The following is a 12,732-nucleotide window of genomic DNA, read 5'->3' as shown; positions in this document are numbered from 1 at the left end:
GATGGCCGGGGGAGGGAAGGCGAACTTCACTTTGTTCAGCATGTTCTGTGGCGCGATCTGCGGATACGCCTCGGATGGGAGATCTTTGAATTTGTCGTGGTTATCTGGGGGGAATAGCAACGCCTGATCGGGCAGGGGGAAGGGGGCTATTAACTGCTCAGTCGTTACAAAGGTATGACTGTTCATGTGTGCTTCTTTGAACGGCAAGGGTGGTGGGCTGCTAAACACGCCAGGGTTACACTGCACCCACTCACCCGCCGCCTCATTTATTTTCTCCTGCGGCAGAGACTCGGCCAACTCGTAATGGCAAAGATAGGATTTAGGGGAAGCTCGTCCCAAATGTCTGCTGGCGGGGGGAGCTTTGCAACGAGGTGGATTTTCGTGACCGCTGACGTTTTGTTGTTTCTTTTCCTGCTGCGGAACGCCCTGCATGCCGTCAGCTGCCGGAGCGCTGTTCTCAAGCACAGAGGCGGCAGAACCCGTGTCAGAAAGCGTGCTCGGAGCACCCTCCATCACTCTGCACGCTGCCAGTTGGTCGCTTTCCGGCACGTGTGCACTATCAGTTTCTAGCGATGACTTGCCTTCCTCCTCCAGCTGCATCGTTTCAGCCGTATCTTTCCCATTATCCACCGTGGGATCCACATGAGCTTCCTCTAGATTGTCTTCAGTCAAGAAGTCCCCCAAAATACTTAACGTAGAACTTGCAGAATTTTCTTTGGAAAGTCTGGAGGTCTCACTTCTCGCATTCCTGTCAACAAACCCACGAGGGATTCTGGTTTTCCTTCTCCTGCGTTTCCCTTTTGCCTTGTGATGCGGACTTGCTTGCCTCAGACATTCCTCTGCTGAAGAGGTCTGCCCGTATGAGCTTTCATCTGACGAAGAGGAATAGGTATGCTGTCTCCGCTTCCGGCGGGATTTTTCAGGTTCCTCTGTCAGAACACTGTAACCTCTCTTTATGGATTGGTTTTGACTCGGACTCTTCTCCTCGCTGCAGTGTCCTAAACACTTATGCTCTGGGCTACAGCTTGACCTCCGGACTTTCCAGCTACAACATGTTTTAGAGTACCTTAAGCTGTGCCTCCTGGAACTCGACGCCAGCCGCTTTGCCTGTCTCCGGGAGCTTCCTTTGCTCTTCCTGTGCAGTCGTTTACAACCATGGCGTAGGACGCTGGTTTTTGCACTCCAGACGTCACACCAGCCTCTGTCCCCGTGTAGATGATCTGGCACAGACATGACTCTCCTGTGACCATTTTCCACGCAAAGTTTTTGATGCGACTGTTGTATCGCACCCGTAGCTAGCCAGATATTCCCCGCATCGTGTCTGCACTTCTCTGGGTTATTCTGGAGGTGCTGATATTTAGTTTCATCTCTGTAACTGATTTCTTTTTCAGTCAGCGAGGACATGTCCATTTCCACCACGTGATGATGATGATGACAGTGACATAATTTTCTTCTCCTTTTCCGTTTTTTACTTCTGTGAAGCCATTTTTCATGGCTTTCTTTGATCCAGACTTTGTTATATTTCTCAGCTATCACAGTGTTTTGTCGCAAGTGATTGTTAGAAATGTAATACTTTTCTATTTTTCTAATCCCGAATGACTCATCCAAGGACACTTTATTTTGATTTTTTGCAAGATCAGAATTTCTTGTGAGGGAATCATCTCTTATAAGGGGTACGGTATAGCTGCACACATTCTTGTTCATTTCTGTTTCATAATCACCACACTCTGAAATAGGTTTATTTGTAAAATCTGAGACTAAGCTATGGTTGGATTCTGTTTTATGGTGCAAATGAAGTATTTTTGGCTGATGCTTGGGCTTTTCTTGGCTGTCACTTGCTCTTGATAACTTGAAATCAAAATATAAAGGGTTACAGCTATAAGAAATCGATGGGTCAGTACTTGTGTAGATTAACATTTCCGATGGCCACTGAAGAATATTTGATCCATGTTTGCTCAGAACAGGAACAAAGGGTTCACAAGGTCTCTTGCGCATGTCCGGTTTGCTTTGTGGGGCTCCACAACTACCTTCTTCAGACGGTGATGGAACTAATGCATCTACCCCCAGCTTTTTTATTTCGGTTTCAGTTGTGGATGAATCACTGCTCCTGTCTTTCTGATTTTCCTCCGCAACATCCTGCAGAGATAAACAATCCTCCCCAACCCCCTGTGCGAGAGCGCTGGTTGCCTGCAGCTCGTCACCACTGCAGTCCAGGGGCAGGACCTGAGCACCATCTGCAACCCTGGGCAATGTTGGGTCCGGTAAGCCTGCTGCAGTTGGATCAACACCATAGCCATCCATGTCCGAGGAGACCAGTTGCTTTGAGTGGGACACAGCAGGAGTTAATACCGGACTCTCTAGCACCCTGCTTTCTTCACTGGCCAGCTCTTTCAACTCGAGAGCTTCAGAAGCTTCTGCTGCGTCTATGCATTTTTCCACCAGTGGGTGAAAACAGTTATGTTTCTCCTCGGGGCTAAGGACTATTTCTGCCGCTGAGGGAGACTGAAGGTTACATCCTCCTGGAACAAACCTACTTCTTCTGCTGAGTCCGTGCTCCATAGATGTTTCATCATTATATTCATAGAAAACGGCAGCTGAAGACTCCAGTTTGACCGCTGCTTTCTTAGGAAAAGCGAAAGAGAACCCAACTCTATGTCCTTGGGCTCCTTGAACCTGATCTCCAAATTTGTTAGGGTCGGACTTATTACTACATGCATTTCCAGGAGAGGAAGAAATAACAGAAGCAACATCTTGACAATTCTGCGCATCTGGCATTAACGTACAGCTGACATCTTGTCTGTCGGCAGAATCTACGGCAGCACTTGGGGGGATATCGTTGCCATGATCTCGCACAGTCACGGTAGTGGATTTGAACATAGGGCCACTTCCGGGAGCGCTAGGAAGGAAAGCAAAACTCAGTACCTTTCAGAGAACTGCACACAGAAATATGGTGGCACATTAGTATTTCAGAGATGTTTTTAAGGAAAGAGGAAGAATCTGCAGGTACGTAGATTTAGAAAATGAAAATTGCCGTATTTTATAAGAAGATCAGTTGACTAGTTAAAAAAAAAAAAGAAAAAAGAGAGAGTAAATATTGTGCCCAGAGTTCCTTCATGTGAAGTTATCTGCTGAAGGGCTAATATTCCTACAAGGCAGTTCACTTCTCCCAGGCATACCAGCTGGCCTAATAAGAGACTGTATATTTCTCTAGAAATCTTGCTTCTCCTCCCAGTAGACCATCAGGGTTACAACACTATTATTGCAAACAGCAGAGGTTTTACATCCCTTTGTGCCACAAAATGTATTAAACCCGAGCTTGCCTCACAGACCACTTCCCTTTTAGTCAACATCCCAGTGGCTGCTGCTCTGCCCCGGGGCAATCACCCTGCAGCTCCCATCCTATTTGTGTTCACAGACTAAACTGTAGCAATCTCAGCAATTTCCTTCATGGAAAAATAATATTGGGGAAAAATAAAATTGGTGTTTCAGCTGACAGTAGCGCAGTAAGTGATTCATCCCTCTTGAGAAAAAATTTATCACTGTCTACTTCTGTTCTTCATTTCACGTCCTCTTCCCATCTGTTCTATTTGACTTAATAGGAAGCAAAGAAGAGAGCAAAAACTGTTTAGGCTGCCAATTTTCCAGGATCCCCAGGAACTTCTCGGCACTAAGAGTAATGGACCTACATTCAAACATTTTTGTTTCGTTTTGTTTTAACCAAATTCTTCTATGTTACACTGCAGAGCAATACTAGATGATGGATCACTGGGAAAACCTGCAAGTTGTCGTTTAGGACCCCAAGAAGTGCCGAGATGAAGAATGATGAACTTAATCTGCTGGGTCTAGAAATTAAGGTAGAGGTTTTATGAGAAAGAAATCCCTCATGGGAATTTCTGCCTTGTCCAGTTCTTCATAAATTTAAAACGTATATTAAAAACCCCACAATAACCCTTTATTCGACAGAATAAAATGGTGACTTCTACAAAACCCACTTCGAAAATAACAGTTTAAAATATCCTGTGTGTCTGTCTATAACATAGCCCTAAGGATGCAAAGTGGTAGTAAACTGCCATGCTCATATAGAGAAATAAAGCTCAGAGATTGATTTGCCTTCAGGAACCAGAAGAAGGATATTTTTAAAAAGCCAGAAAACACAAACAACAAAACCCCGCAAAATCTGTGCTTCACCAGCATGGAAAAAGGGAAACAGTAAGTTCCTCTTTCTCCCGAAACATGCTAAATTCAGATTCTGAAGTATGCCTAGGGGGAATAACATCTAATATCCTCAAGTACCTCAGAGATTGATTTGCCTTCAGGAACCAGAAGAAGGATATTTTTAAAAAGCCAGAAAACACAAACAACAAAACCCCGCAAAATCTGTGCTTCACCAGCATGGAAAAAGGGAAACAGTAAGTTCCTCTTTCTCCCGAAACATGCTAAATTCAGATTCTGAAGTATGCCTAGGGGGAATAACATCTAATATCCTCAAGTACTAAATTTGGTGAAAGAGTCTCTACATGAGTTAGCATAAAAAGATAAAAACCCTAAAATTAGGTGTCCCGTTTCTCATGTCAGACCTCACAACATTCATGTCCCAACCACCTGCTTAGACAGACTTTGTTTCAGCACGCTGCCCACCGTCCAGACTGCGGAGAAAGAGGCTGTTACTGAACTAGAGCTACAGCTCGGTTGGACTTCTCTGTTAGTTCATCTGGTGAGATGAAAGCTGGGTTAAAAAAAACACATTTCCGTTTCAGCATCTATATTTTCGCGTTTTTGCTTCCTGAGATTCCACTGTGAAAAGCTCTTACAGCCATTTTCAGTGGCTTGTCAGTGTCACAAGTGTGTCACATTTAAGTGAGAATTCAGTCGTAACGAGCAAACTCCGTATTAATTTCAACAGTATGTCTAGATGCAAACCGAAGCGTATCACTGGCAGGGAGTCACTTTTGCAAAGGGAGGCAAACACACTGATAAGCTGGGAAAAAGGCACGCTTACCTGCTTAATATAAAAAAAAATCCAGTTACTGAAATCAAAAACAAGATTTCTGGATGGTTTCCCAGGCGAACAGTTTGAAAACCACATCGCAGAGATGTGTTACACCCTAGAAAGACAGACTGCATTCCTCACCTCGTCAATGAAGTAGTGTCAGCCTGCAAACGCGTGACCTAGTTCATTCAGCTTTCAACCAATGTGCCTGGTTCTATCAAACAGATAGGGAACACATCTTTTTTAAAACTAAAAACACACGACATTTTAGCTCCGCTGAAAACCAACGTTAGGCATTCATTTCTGCACACAGCGTGAATCAAGTCGCTATAAACATACTTCAAAAACGCCATAAAAACACGCGTGTGGGGCTCCAGGGGAGGGACTCCAGCAGCCCCGTGTCCCACCGCACCAGCAAACAGTGGAGGGGTTATCTTCACGTATTTTTCACGTTTCAGCAGCTATGCACTTACCACGTTGTCTCCTTCCTCAGCTCAGCGAGCTTGTGCAGACGTTGAAGGGCTTTCTCCTGTTTCCTTTCATCTTTCCGTGACTTAGATGCTACGTTACGAGCGAACTCCCTCTGCTTCAGTTCCTTCAGTCTCTGCAAGGAATGCACACAAAAAACCCAGGGACGATAAAAGTTTACAGTGACAGCTACTTTCTGGTAAACGCTCGTGGCACGAATTATTTCTGACTCTAACCAAAGCGACCCAGTGAATAAATGTAAAAATTTCAAGTGAATAACCAAAATACACCAAGATGAGAGAGACAGGTCAGCGTGGTTAGAGATAACCTAGAAAATCTTATGTTACTTTGTGATTAAGGCAAAATAGTCTCAGCAGGATCAGGCAACCTCCATCCAGAATTTTGCTCATGACTCACTTCCCAAAAACCTTCCCCCCTCTTTGAGATAGTAGTAAAAAATAATGAGACCAACACAAGTATTTTTCCATAAAGCTGCTGCGTAGCCTGTTGACTCCCCTAGATGTTATTAAATATTGGGTTTTTCTGCCCAAGCTGCGGGGCATAGCATTGGTCACCACAGAACCACGGGAGGTCCCCGTCAGCCCCTTTTTTCCAGCCTACCAAGGCCCCTCTGCCCCTGCCCTTCCACGTTATCAGCGTGGTATCATCTGCAAGGTTCCTGGGAGTGCCCTGTCCTGACATCCAGGTCATTACTAAAGATGTTAAAGGGTCCTGCCCCAGCAGCCATCCCCAGGCGATGTCACGGTCCGAAGTCTTGTATTTTGAAATGGGAAGATCTTCCCTCTGAGGATTCCCTTTCCTGCTCTTGCTGGTGTCTGATGCAGGAGTTGAGCAGATACCGAGGTTGAATTATCTCATTCCATGTCATCTCCAGCCTGGTTTTTTGGAGGGAAATGTAAATACACAGCTCTGGTTCTCCAGACAAAAAGGGGATTTCATTTTCTTTATATCACAGGATGATATGCAGAGATTTTTCCAAATCATTCACATCAGTAAATAAGTCCCCATCGGGGTATCGCTTGGTTGCTCAATGTGTCCCCAGTATGGCTCCCAATCTAATGACATCATTTTATGAGATCATAATCTTAGGAAGAATCCAGTAACCTGCCACAGTTTTAGTGTCCTAGGGCTTATGGCCATGAACCGGGGCCATGTGGACTTGTAAATGCGATCACTCTAATTTCAAATTGTTCGAGGGGTGTTGAGAGCTGGGGTTTTTCCGTATCAGTATGGCCATGAACCGGGGCCATGTGGATTTGTAAACATGATAATTCTAATTTCAAATTGTTCGAGGGGTATTGAGAGCCGGGGTTTTTCCATATCACCGGTAGGCACATGTTGGATACACATGTAATGGAGTTTGCAGAACTCAGTAAGCTGCTCTACTCCTTCTCATTTTTTCATTATGCCCCTTTTGTGATCTTTTTTTCCTATTCACACAAAAATATCCCACACCTAACATCATTCACTTATGTACTGAGTGTGTCTCTGCCATTTTGGGCGATGCTAACACTACCCCGGCGGTCCATTTAACGCCAAGAACCACGTACGCAGAAACATGCCGAGAAAGCAAACACACCCCTGGCAGAAAAATGAGCACTGCTGTCTTTTCAGTTTTTTGGATTATTTTTCTAATAACTGGATATCCCTTTGGAGACATCTTTGATAGAGACAGAAATAATATGAAAGGTAAACACTACTTCTATCCTTTTTATTTCATAGATAGAGTTATCAGGGATTTTTTTATTGTGCTAATACAGTATAAGGTTATATATTCACTCAAAACTGGATTTATGGCAACCTTTTTCCAAGAAAAAAAGGCTTGAAATGTGAAGTATCTTTATAGAACATTTCTTACCCCTGTGCATTCACGCTTTCCTAAAGATTTTATGATACTGACCCTGGTTCCCACCACCCACTCATGAAACCTGAAGTATTTCATTTCATAGGTGACTTCTGAGTACTCAGAACACCAGAGAAGTGTTTGCTCCTTCCCCGCCCCATCCTCCAGTCCCTGGCATTTAAAGACAGGATGTCATTCCATTTTGTAGAGCTCAATAATTCTTCAGGGTTTTTTTCCCCCTCCAATGCGTAAGGAAAGAAGTATGAGACAAAGCAAGAGAAGAGAGATAAAAGGGTGCATTTTCACAAGGTTAAAAAGGGGAAGCTGAGGTGTGTACGAACCCGTAACAACCCTCCAGCAGCAGCACTTAACTGGGATGATTATAATTAGTGATTTGATTCTAACAGATTTTGACCCCTTTTCTTTTACTGCTGAAAGTTAGCAGGACTCCATTTTTTTTGCCAACATTAACAGGGCTCCACGTTTCAGGGGGTCATGCTCACCGTGAACAGGGACAATGCTGTTGATCTATGTGATCTTGGAGGCACTGGAGATGTGTTTCACGCCTGCCATTGCCAAGCAAACATCATTCTATTGATCTAAGCCTTTCGTCGGCCCGAGAAGTCGTTATCTGTGTGGCACATACCAGTTCTCGTACAGAAGAACCGTTCATAAATTTTAAGTAATTAAATTGCTCTCCCTATGCAAGGCAAGGGAAGTCTGCCGGAAGTCTGGGATGCACAGCCGTTGCGTTGGCCTGTCTGCTCTTCTCTTCTGGTGAACTACTCGTGCCAGAGCTCCCCTTCTGCCAGACCTCCTGTCCAATACATCGCCCCTTTCCTGTATGGAAAACTGTTCTTCATATGAACTAGTTATACAGCCTGATTCTTGGGGGTTTTTTTTCTTACAACTGGAGTCTCAGTCTTTTTCAGGAGAGCTTTAATGATCTCTAAGGGTAACTAGTTAACTAGGTAACTAGTTAACCTAGGTAACTCCCAAGGACTTTATTCAGTAAATACACGTGTGTGAGTGGAACTTTTCTCAGTTGTAAACCACAAATGACCCATCTGCTGCGAGCTAGTTTGAGGCTTGACCAGTCAGTTTCCAAAAATACTACCTCCTTTACATCAAAAATTCATCTACAGCCCTGTATTTGTATTTTGCTTGTTTTGCTTGCATTATGCAAATGAGATATTACACAATTATACACAAAATGCCCTTAGTCCATGCATTCTGAGTATCACGAGGCCCCACAAAACTTGTTGAAAGTTAATGGGAGAGACGAATACAAAAGTGTGCCCTTATTCCTAAAAAGCATCCTTTTCTGAGCATTTTTCCATCTTTCCACGTGGCAGAGCCATTCACCAACGCTAACTTCAACGGTCAGTTTGATGGCCGTTATATTTGTTTCTTCCATGGATCAGTAAGCAAATAATTAGCAGGCAGTCATACAGTATTTAAATACGGTTCCCTCCTGTATGCTGCGCTGCTTAGGAACCAGCTCAAAGCATCGAAGTCCTGGCAAGCGGAGTTCAACAAACAGTTCACAATGAATAATTAAATGACATTGCTCCACGAGAGCTAAATGCCTTCATCATTCTCCATAGACACTGCGCTCCCACTTCGAATGTGCGGAGCATTGTCATTTAGCAAATGATTTCCCCCAGCCTGGAGCCATGGGAGACCTGAACCCAATTCTCCAGCCCTGCAACGGGATCCAGCAACTGGGCTGATTTCACTCGGTCAGACGCTGGATTATTTTATCAAATCTAACTGTAACACCAGGCCTGAAACAGAAATATTCCACCTATTTCTAACAAACTCAGACGGAAATCTTACTGCCCACCCATTGCAGCATGCTGAGCTGAGCTTTGCCGGTCCAGATGGAAAGGAAGACTTCACCAGCTCCTGTGTACCTACGCAGGGATGAAACCATGCATGAGAAGACCACATGTGGTCCAAGCTCAGGTGTGGCTGCACTTCACTCCGAGGCAGCAGCTCAGGTGTCCCCAGGCTTGCCATGGAAGATACCCATCAAAAATATCAATGAAATCCTAAGTGGACTTCCAACAGGACCCCATTTCTGGTTACTTCACCTGTGTCTCTATTTCCTCATTTACCATATAAGACAGTTAATTTCAGCATGCAACTTTTCAAAACACTCATGCTGACTTCCCTAATTTTATAGGAACAGAATTTTATAGCATTTTCTAATACAGAAACCACAAACCCAGATCCTGCTCTAGGAGTCGGGTGCCTGTAGCCCTCCGTGGATCAAAGTCTCTCAAAAGCAAAGATGCCTCATGGCATTAAGTGCACTTCTTACAACACTATCACAAGCCTTCTGCCACCTTGCAAAGTGATTAGTGTTTGGTTTAAACAAACAAACAAACAAAAATAAGATTTAAGATCTTGTAACAACAGAACTTCAAACTAACAGGTCTTAAAAACATAGGACAGCCATTAATAAATACGTCCAGGGCAACTAAAGCACGTAAAGGCTGAGTAGTGAAACACAATGTACCTGAATACTATGATGCCAGGTGATAAAATGAGGGACATCCCTTTCCCCGAAACCCGCAGCCTCAAGTAACTTCATACTCTGAAACCTATGATTTAATATTATCAGAAATGACTGTGAAGAAAAGCATTGAAGCTTTTAACTAAGTTTATGAAATCAAAAGGGAAACCATTGCAAGCATCAGGACCGATACATGCTCTCTCTGTAGCATTAATATCCCCCACCAAAAAAGCCATCCCCCGCAGCACAAAGGCATCATGTAACAACAGCTTATTCAGAGAGGCTCCCATAAACTACCCATGCAAAGCTTACCTCCCTAGTCTAGGAACAACTTTATAGGGTCAAGAACCAATGGGAACAGTTTTTGTAATAGCAGGAGTCAGAACGATGCCTATCAGGAGATTTCAGGGCAGTGCAGTTCAGATATTATCATGCTAATTTGCTTTTGACCTTAGATTAACAATTAAATTATGCGGACTCTTACAGTGCTGAAAGCACGTCGACCATAAATTCATTTTCTGATCAATGGAAGTATAAAATTACAGAATTTAACAGCCATGACATCAAATTTTGCTTCTTCATTGTCTCTTAATTTTATCAGGAAGAATGACCGTATTCCCAGCAGCCATGAATTTACGCTATTGTTAGCTTTTACAAGTAACTCATCCAACGAAAAAACTTGTTTTCTTGCTCTCTAACTGTTAAATACTCTAAGCTGCAGCCCAAAAAGCATAAACAGGTTGCTGCAGCCCTTTCTATAAGCACAAAAATACCAAGTGCTTGGGTTACGCCTTGAAATTTCTGTCGTAGACCTTTTTTTTGCGCATAATTCACCCCCATAGCTTTGCGTTACATGAAGAGAACCCCACCGCGCACACGCAGGAAACAGAGCTGCTCCTTAAGCAGCGCAAGGGCTTCGAAACTGTAAAGGGAGGTGATGCTAAATGCAGCAACCGATGAAGAGTTACAGTGCCGACGTCAGGAGGAGGATGAGGAGACGGCAACGCCGCAGCCACGGCCATCGGTGCCGGTTTTGGGGAAAAACCTGCCAGACTGGGAAAGCAAAGCCAGCATCTGCTCCTAGCTCCACCTTCCCAGGGATGGCAGTGTCACGCTGAGACCATGAGGACATGGGATATTCAGCCCTACGCGTGCGGCGTAAATCCAGCACGAGCTACGCCAGCTCCTAGGCTGCTTATACTCCATTTCCCCCCGAAAGGAGCTGGAACTCCACTGCAGCTCCCTCCTGCCCTTCAGAAATGTGATTTCCCAAACACGGGGAGCATGGGTCGGTAGTTCAGTGCTGCTGTGGAGGTGGCACGAAAGTAGCACTGCAATTTATTTAAAACAAATTAAATATTTCTTTCCTCTAAGTCCATGTATGATATGAAATGTTTTAAATTGTTAATAAAGGTCTTTTTTTGGTTTGCATTCAGTTTGGGTTGTGGAGGGTTTGTTTTGGTTTGTTTTTAAATTTGATTACTGGTTAATAAAGGGATGAAATATGAGTATTCCTTAGCTCCCAGTGATTATTCTGGAAGCTATTCCCATTTCTCTGAGTACTACATGACTGCTGCTGATACAGTCCCTGTTAACTGAGATGGTCTGCTGCTTCTTTAGTGAATTATGGTATGACAAACAGAGCGACAACGTACTCATTAGATGAACACTTGTCACACCAAATCACATCAGTGTTTTTTCCACAGACAGGACTGAGCTTAATCAATGATCAATAACAACTGAATAGATCAGAGCTCCTGTTACACCTGGAAACACTCAAATGGGGAATGAAACGTGCCACTTAAAGCACAAAACATCGCTTACCAAGACGTAAAATTCACATATTTTGCTTCTGTCTCTGGTGGTTTGTGCAGGCATATCTATTTTACTGTTCTGCAGCTGGAGACCCCTTCACTTTATACAGCACGACAGGGCAGCATCTCTTCATCTGTGCTCTGGTCTGCAATTCTACATGCTTTCCATGACCGTATCTTTCATATTATTTAAAAAAACCCCAAAGTCTCCCTTTGTGAACATTATAGAAAAAATTAAAGCTCCAAGAAAAAAATACTATAATACAAAAAGAATATACCCTGTTAGTGCTACAGGCCTTCTCTAGCAGATGCTAAACAAGGCACGTTATTTCCACAAAAAGGAGAAATGTCAAGATTTCTCAATGAAATCAGTAAGTCAACCACTCAGATTAAGTAAGCTAAAGAAAGAATTAATAGACAGTATTTTTTTTCTCCATGCTGCCAGCATGGAGTCATTGCTAGCATGTATTCCTGTGACAGAAGGGGAACAGGGGAGAAATTTAACAGCAGCCCACAACTGCTCGATGGGGAGTTACACAGCAGATGGAGTCACTTCTTGCCAGTGGCAGGGCGAGCTTCCCTGCGAGGGTGGCGTGGCACCAGAACACATTCCCCAGTGGGACTGTGGCATCTCCAGCCCCGGAGAAATTCAAGACGAGGCTGAAGAAAGCCCTCGAGATCATCTTACTCGATGATCTTGTGCTGGGGAGCAGGAAGCCAGCGGCTCGTTCCAGCCACTATTTTAAAAATGTCTCTTACGCAGCGAGTTATCTCACCTCCCCCCTTTCTCAGCAACGTTCAGTTTTTGAATAATTCTTTCCCTCTTCTATTTCTACCACGAACTGCAGCCATACCCTCCTGATGGTCTTTTATTATTAGAAGAAATTTAAAACCCAGAGACATAGATCCACACAGGATTTTAAAACAGCAATTCCGTGGTGCCCACAATATTGCCGAATAGGTGGGTTCAGCTGAAGTGAAACTGTGCTCTTTTTCCAGCACTGTCGCCAAGTATCATCCCAGACTGGAGCGAAAGCGAAGGAGTCCCTGACCATGCCAAGGGGGGAGGGACTCG

At 44.0% G+C, this 12,732-nt stretch overlaps 1 protein-coding gene across 1 annotated transcript in view; it reads right to left on the bottom strand.

Moving 5' to 3' along the window:
- Window positions 1-6: 6 nt before the first annotated feature.
- The window catches only part of ZNF804A (zinc finger protein 804A), a gene marked incomplete at its 3' end in the record, with an annotated part of 37,005 nt that continues 24,279 nt past the window's right edge, over window positions 7-12,732 (bottom strand). Inside the window, exons 3-4 of the mRNA XM_010151456.1 lie at window positions 5,464-5,594; window positions 7-2,896 (exon numbers count right to left, since the gene is read on the bottom strand). Coding sequence (XP_010149758.1) covers window positions 7-2,896; window positions 5,464-5,594 — 3,021 coding nt within the window. The remainder of the gene's footprint in view (window positions 2,897-5,463; window positions 5,595-12,732) is intronic.

Source organism: Eurypyga helias, unplaced genomic scaffold, assembly GCF_000690775.1.
Source record: "Eurypyga helias isolate BGI_N326 unplaced genomic scaffold, ASM69077v1 scaffold13015, whole genome shotgun sequence".
In the NCBI taxonomy this organism is placed as follows: Eukaryota; Metazoa; Chordata; class Aves; order Eurypygiformes; family Eurypygidae; genus Eurypyga; species Eurypyga helias.
This window is presented reverse-complemented; position numbering and strand designations above follow the sequence as displayed.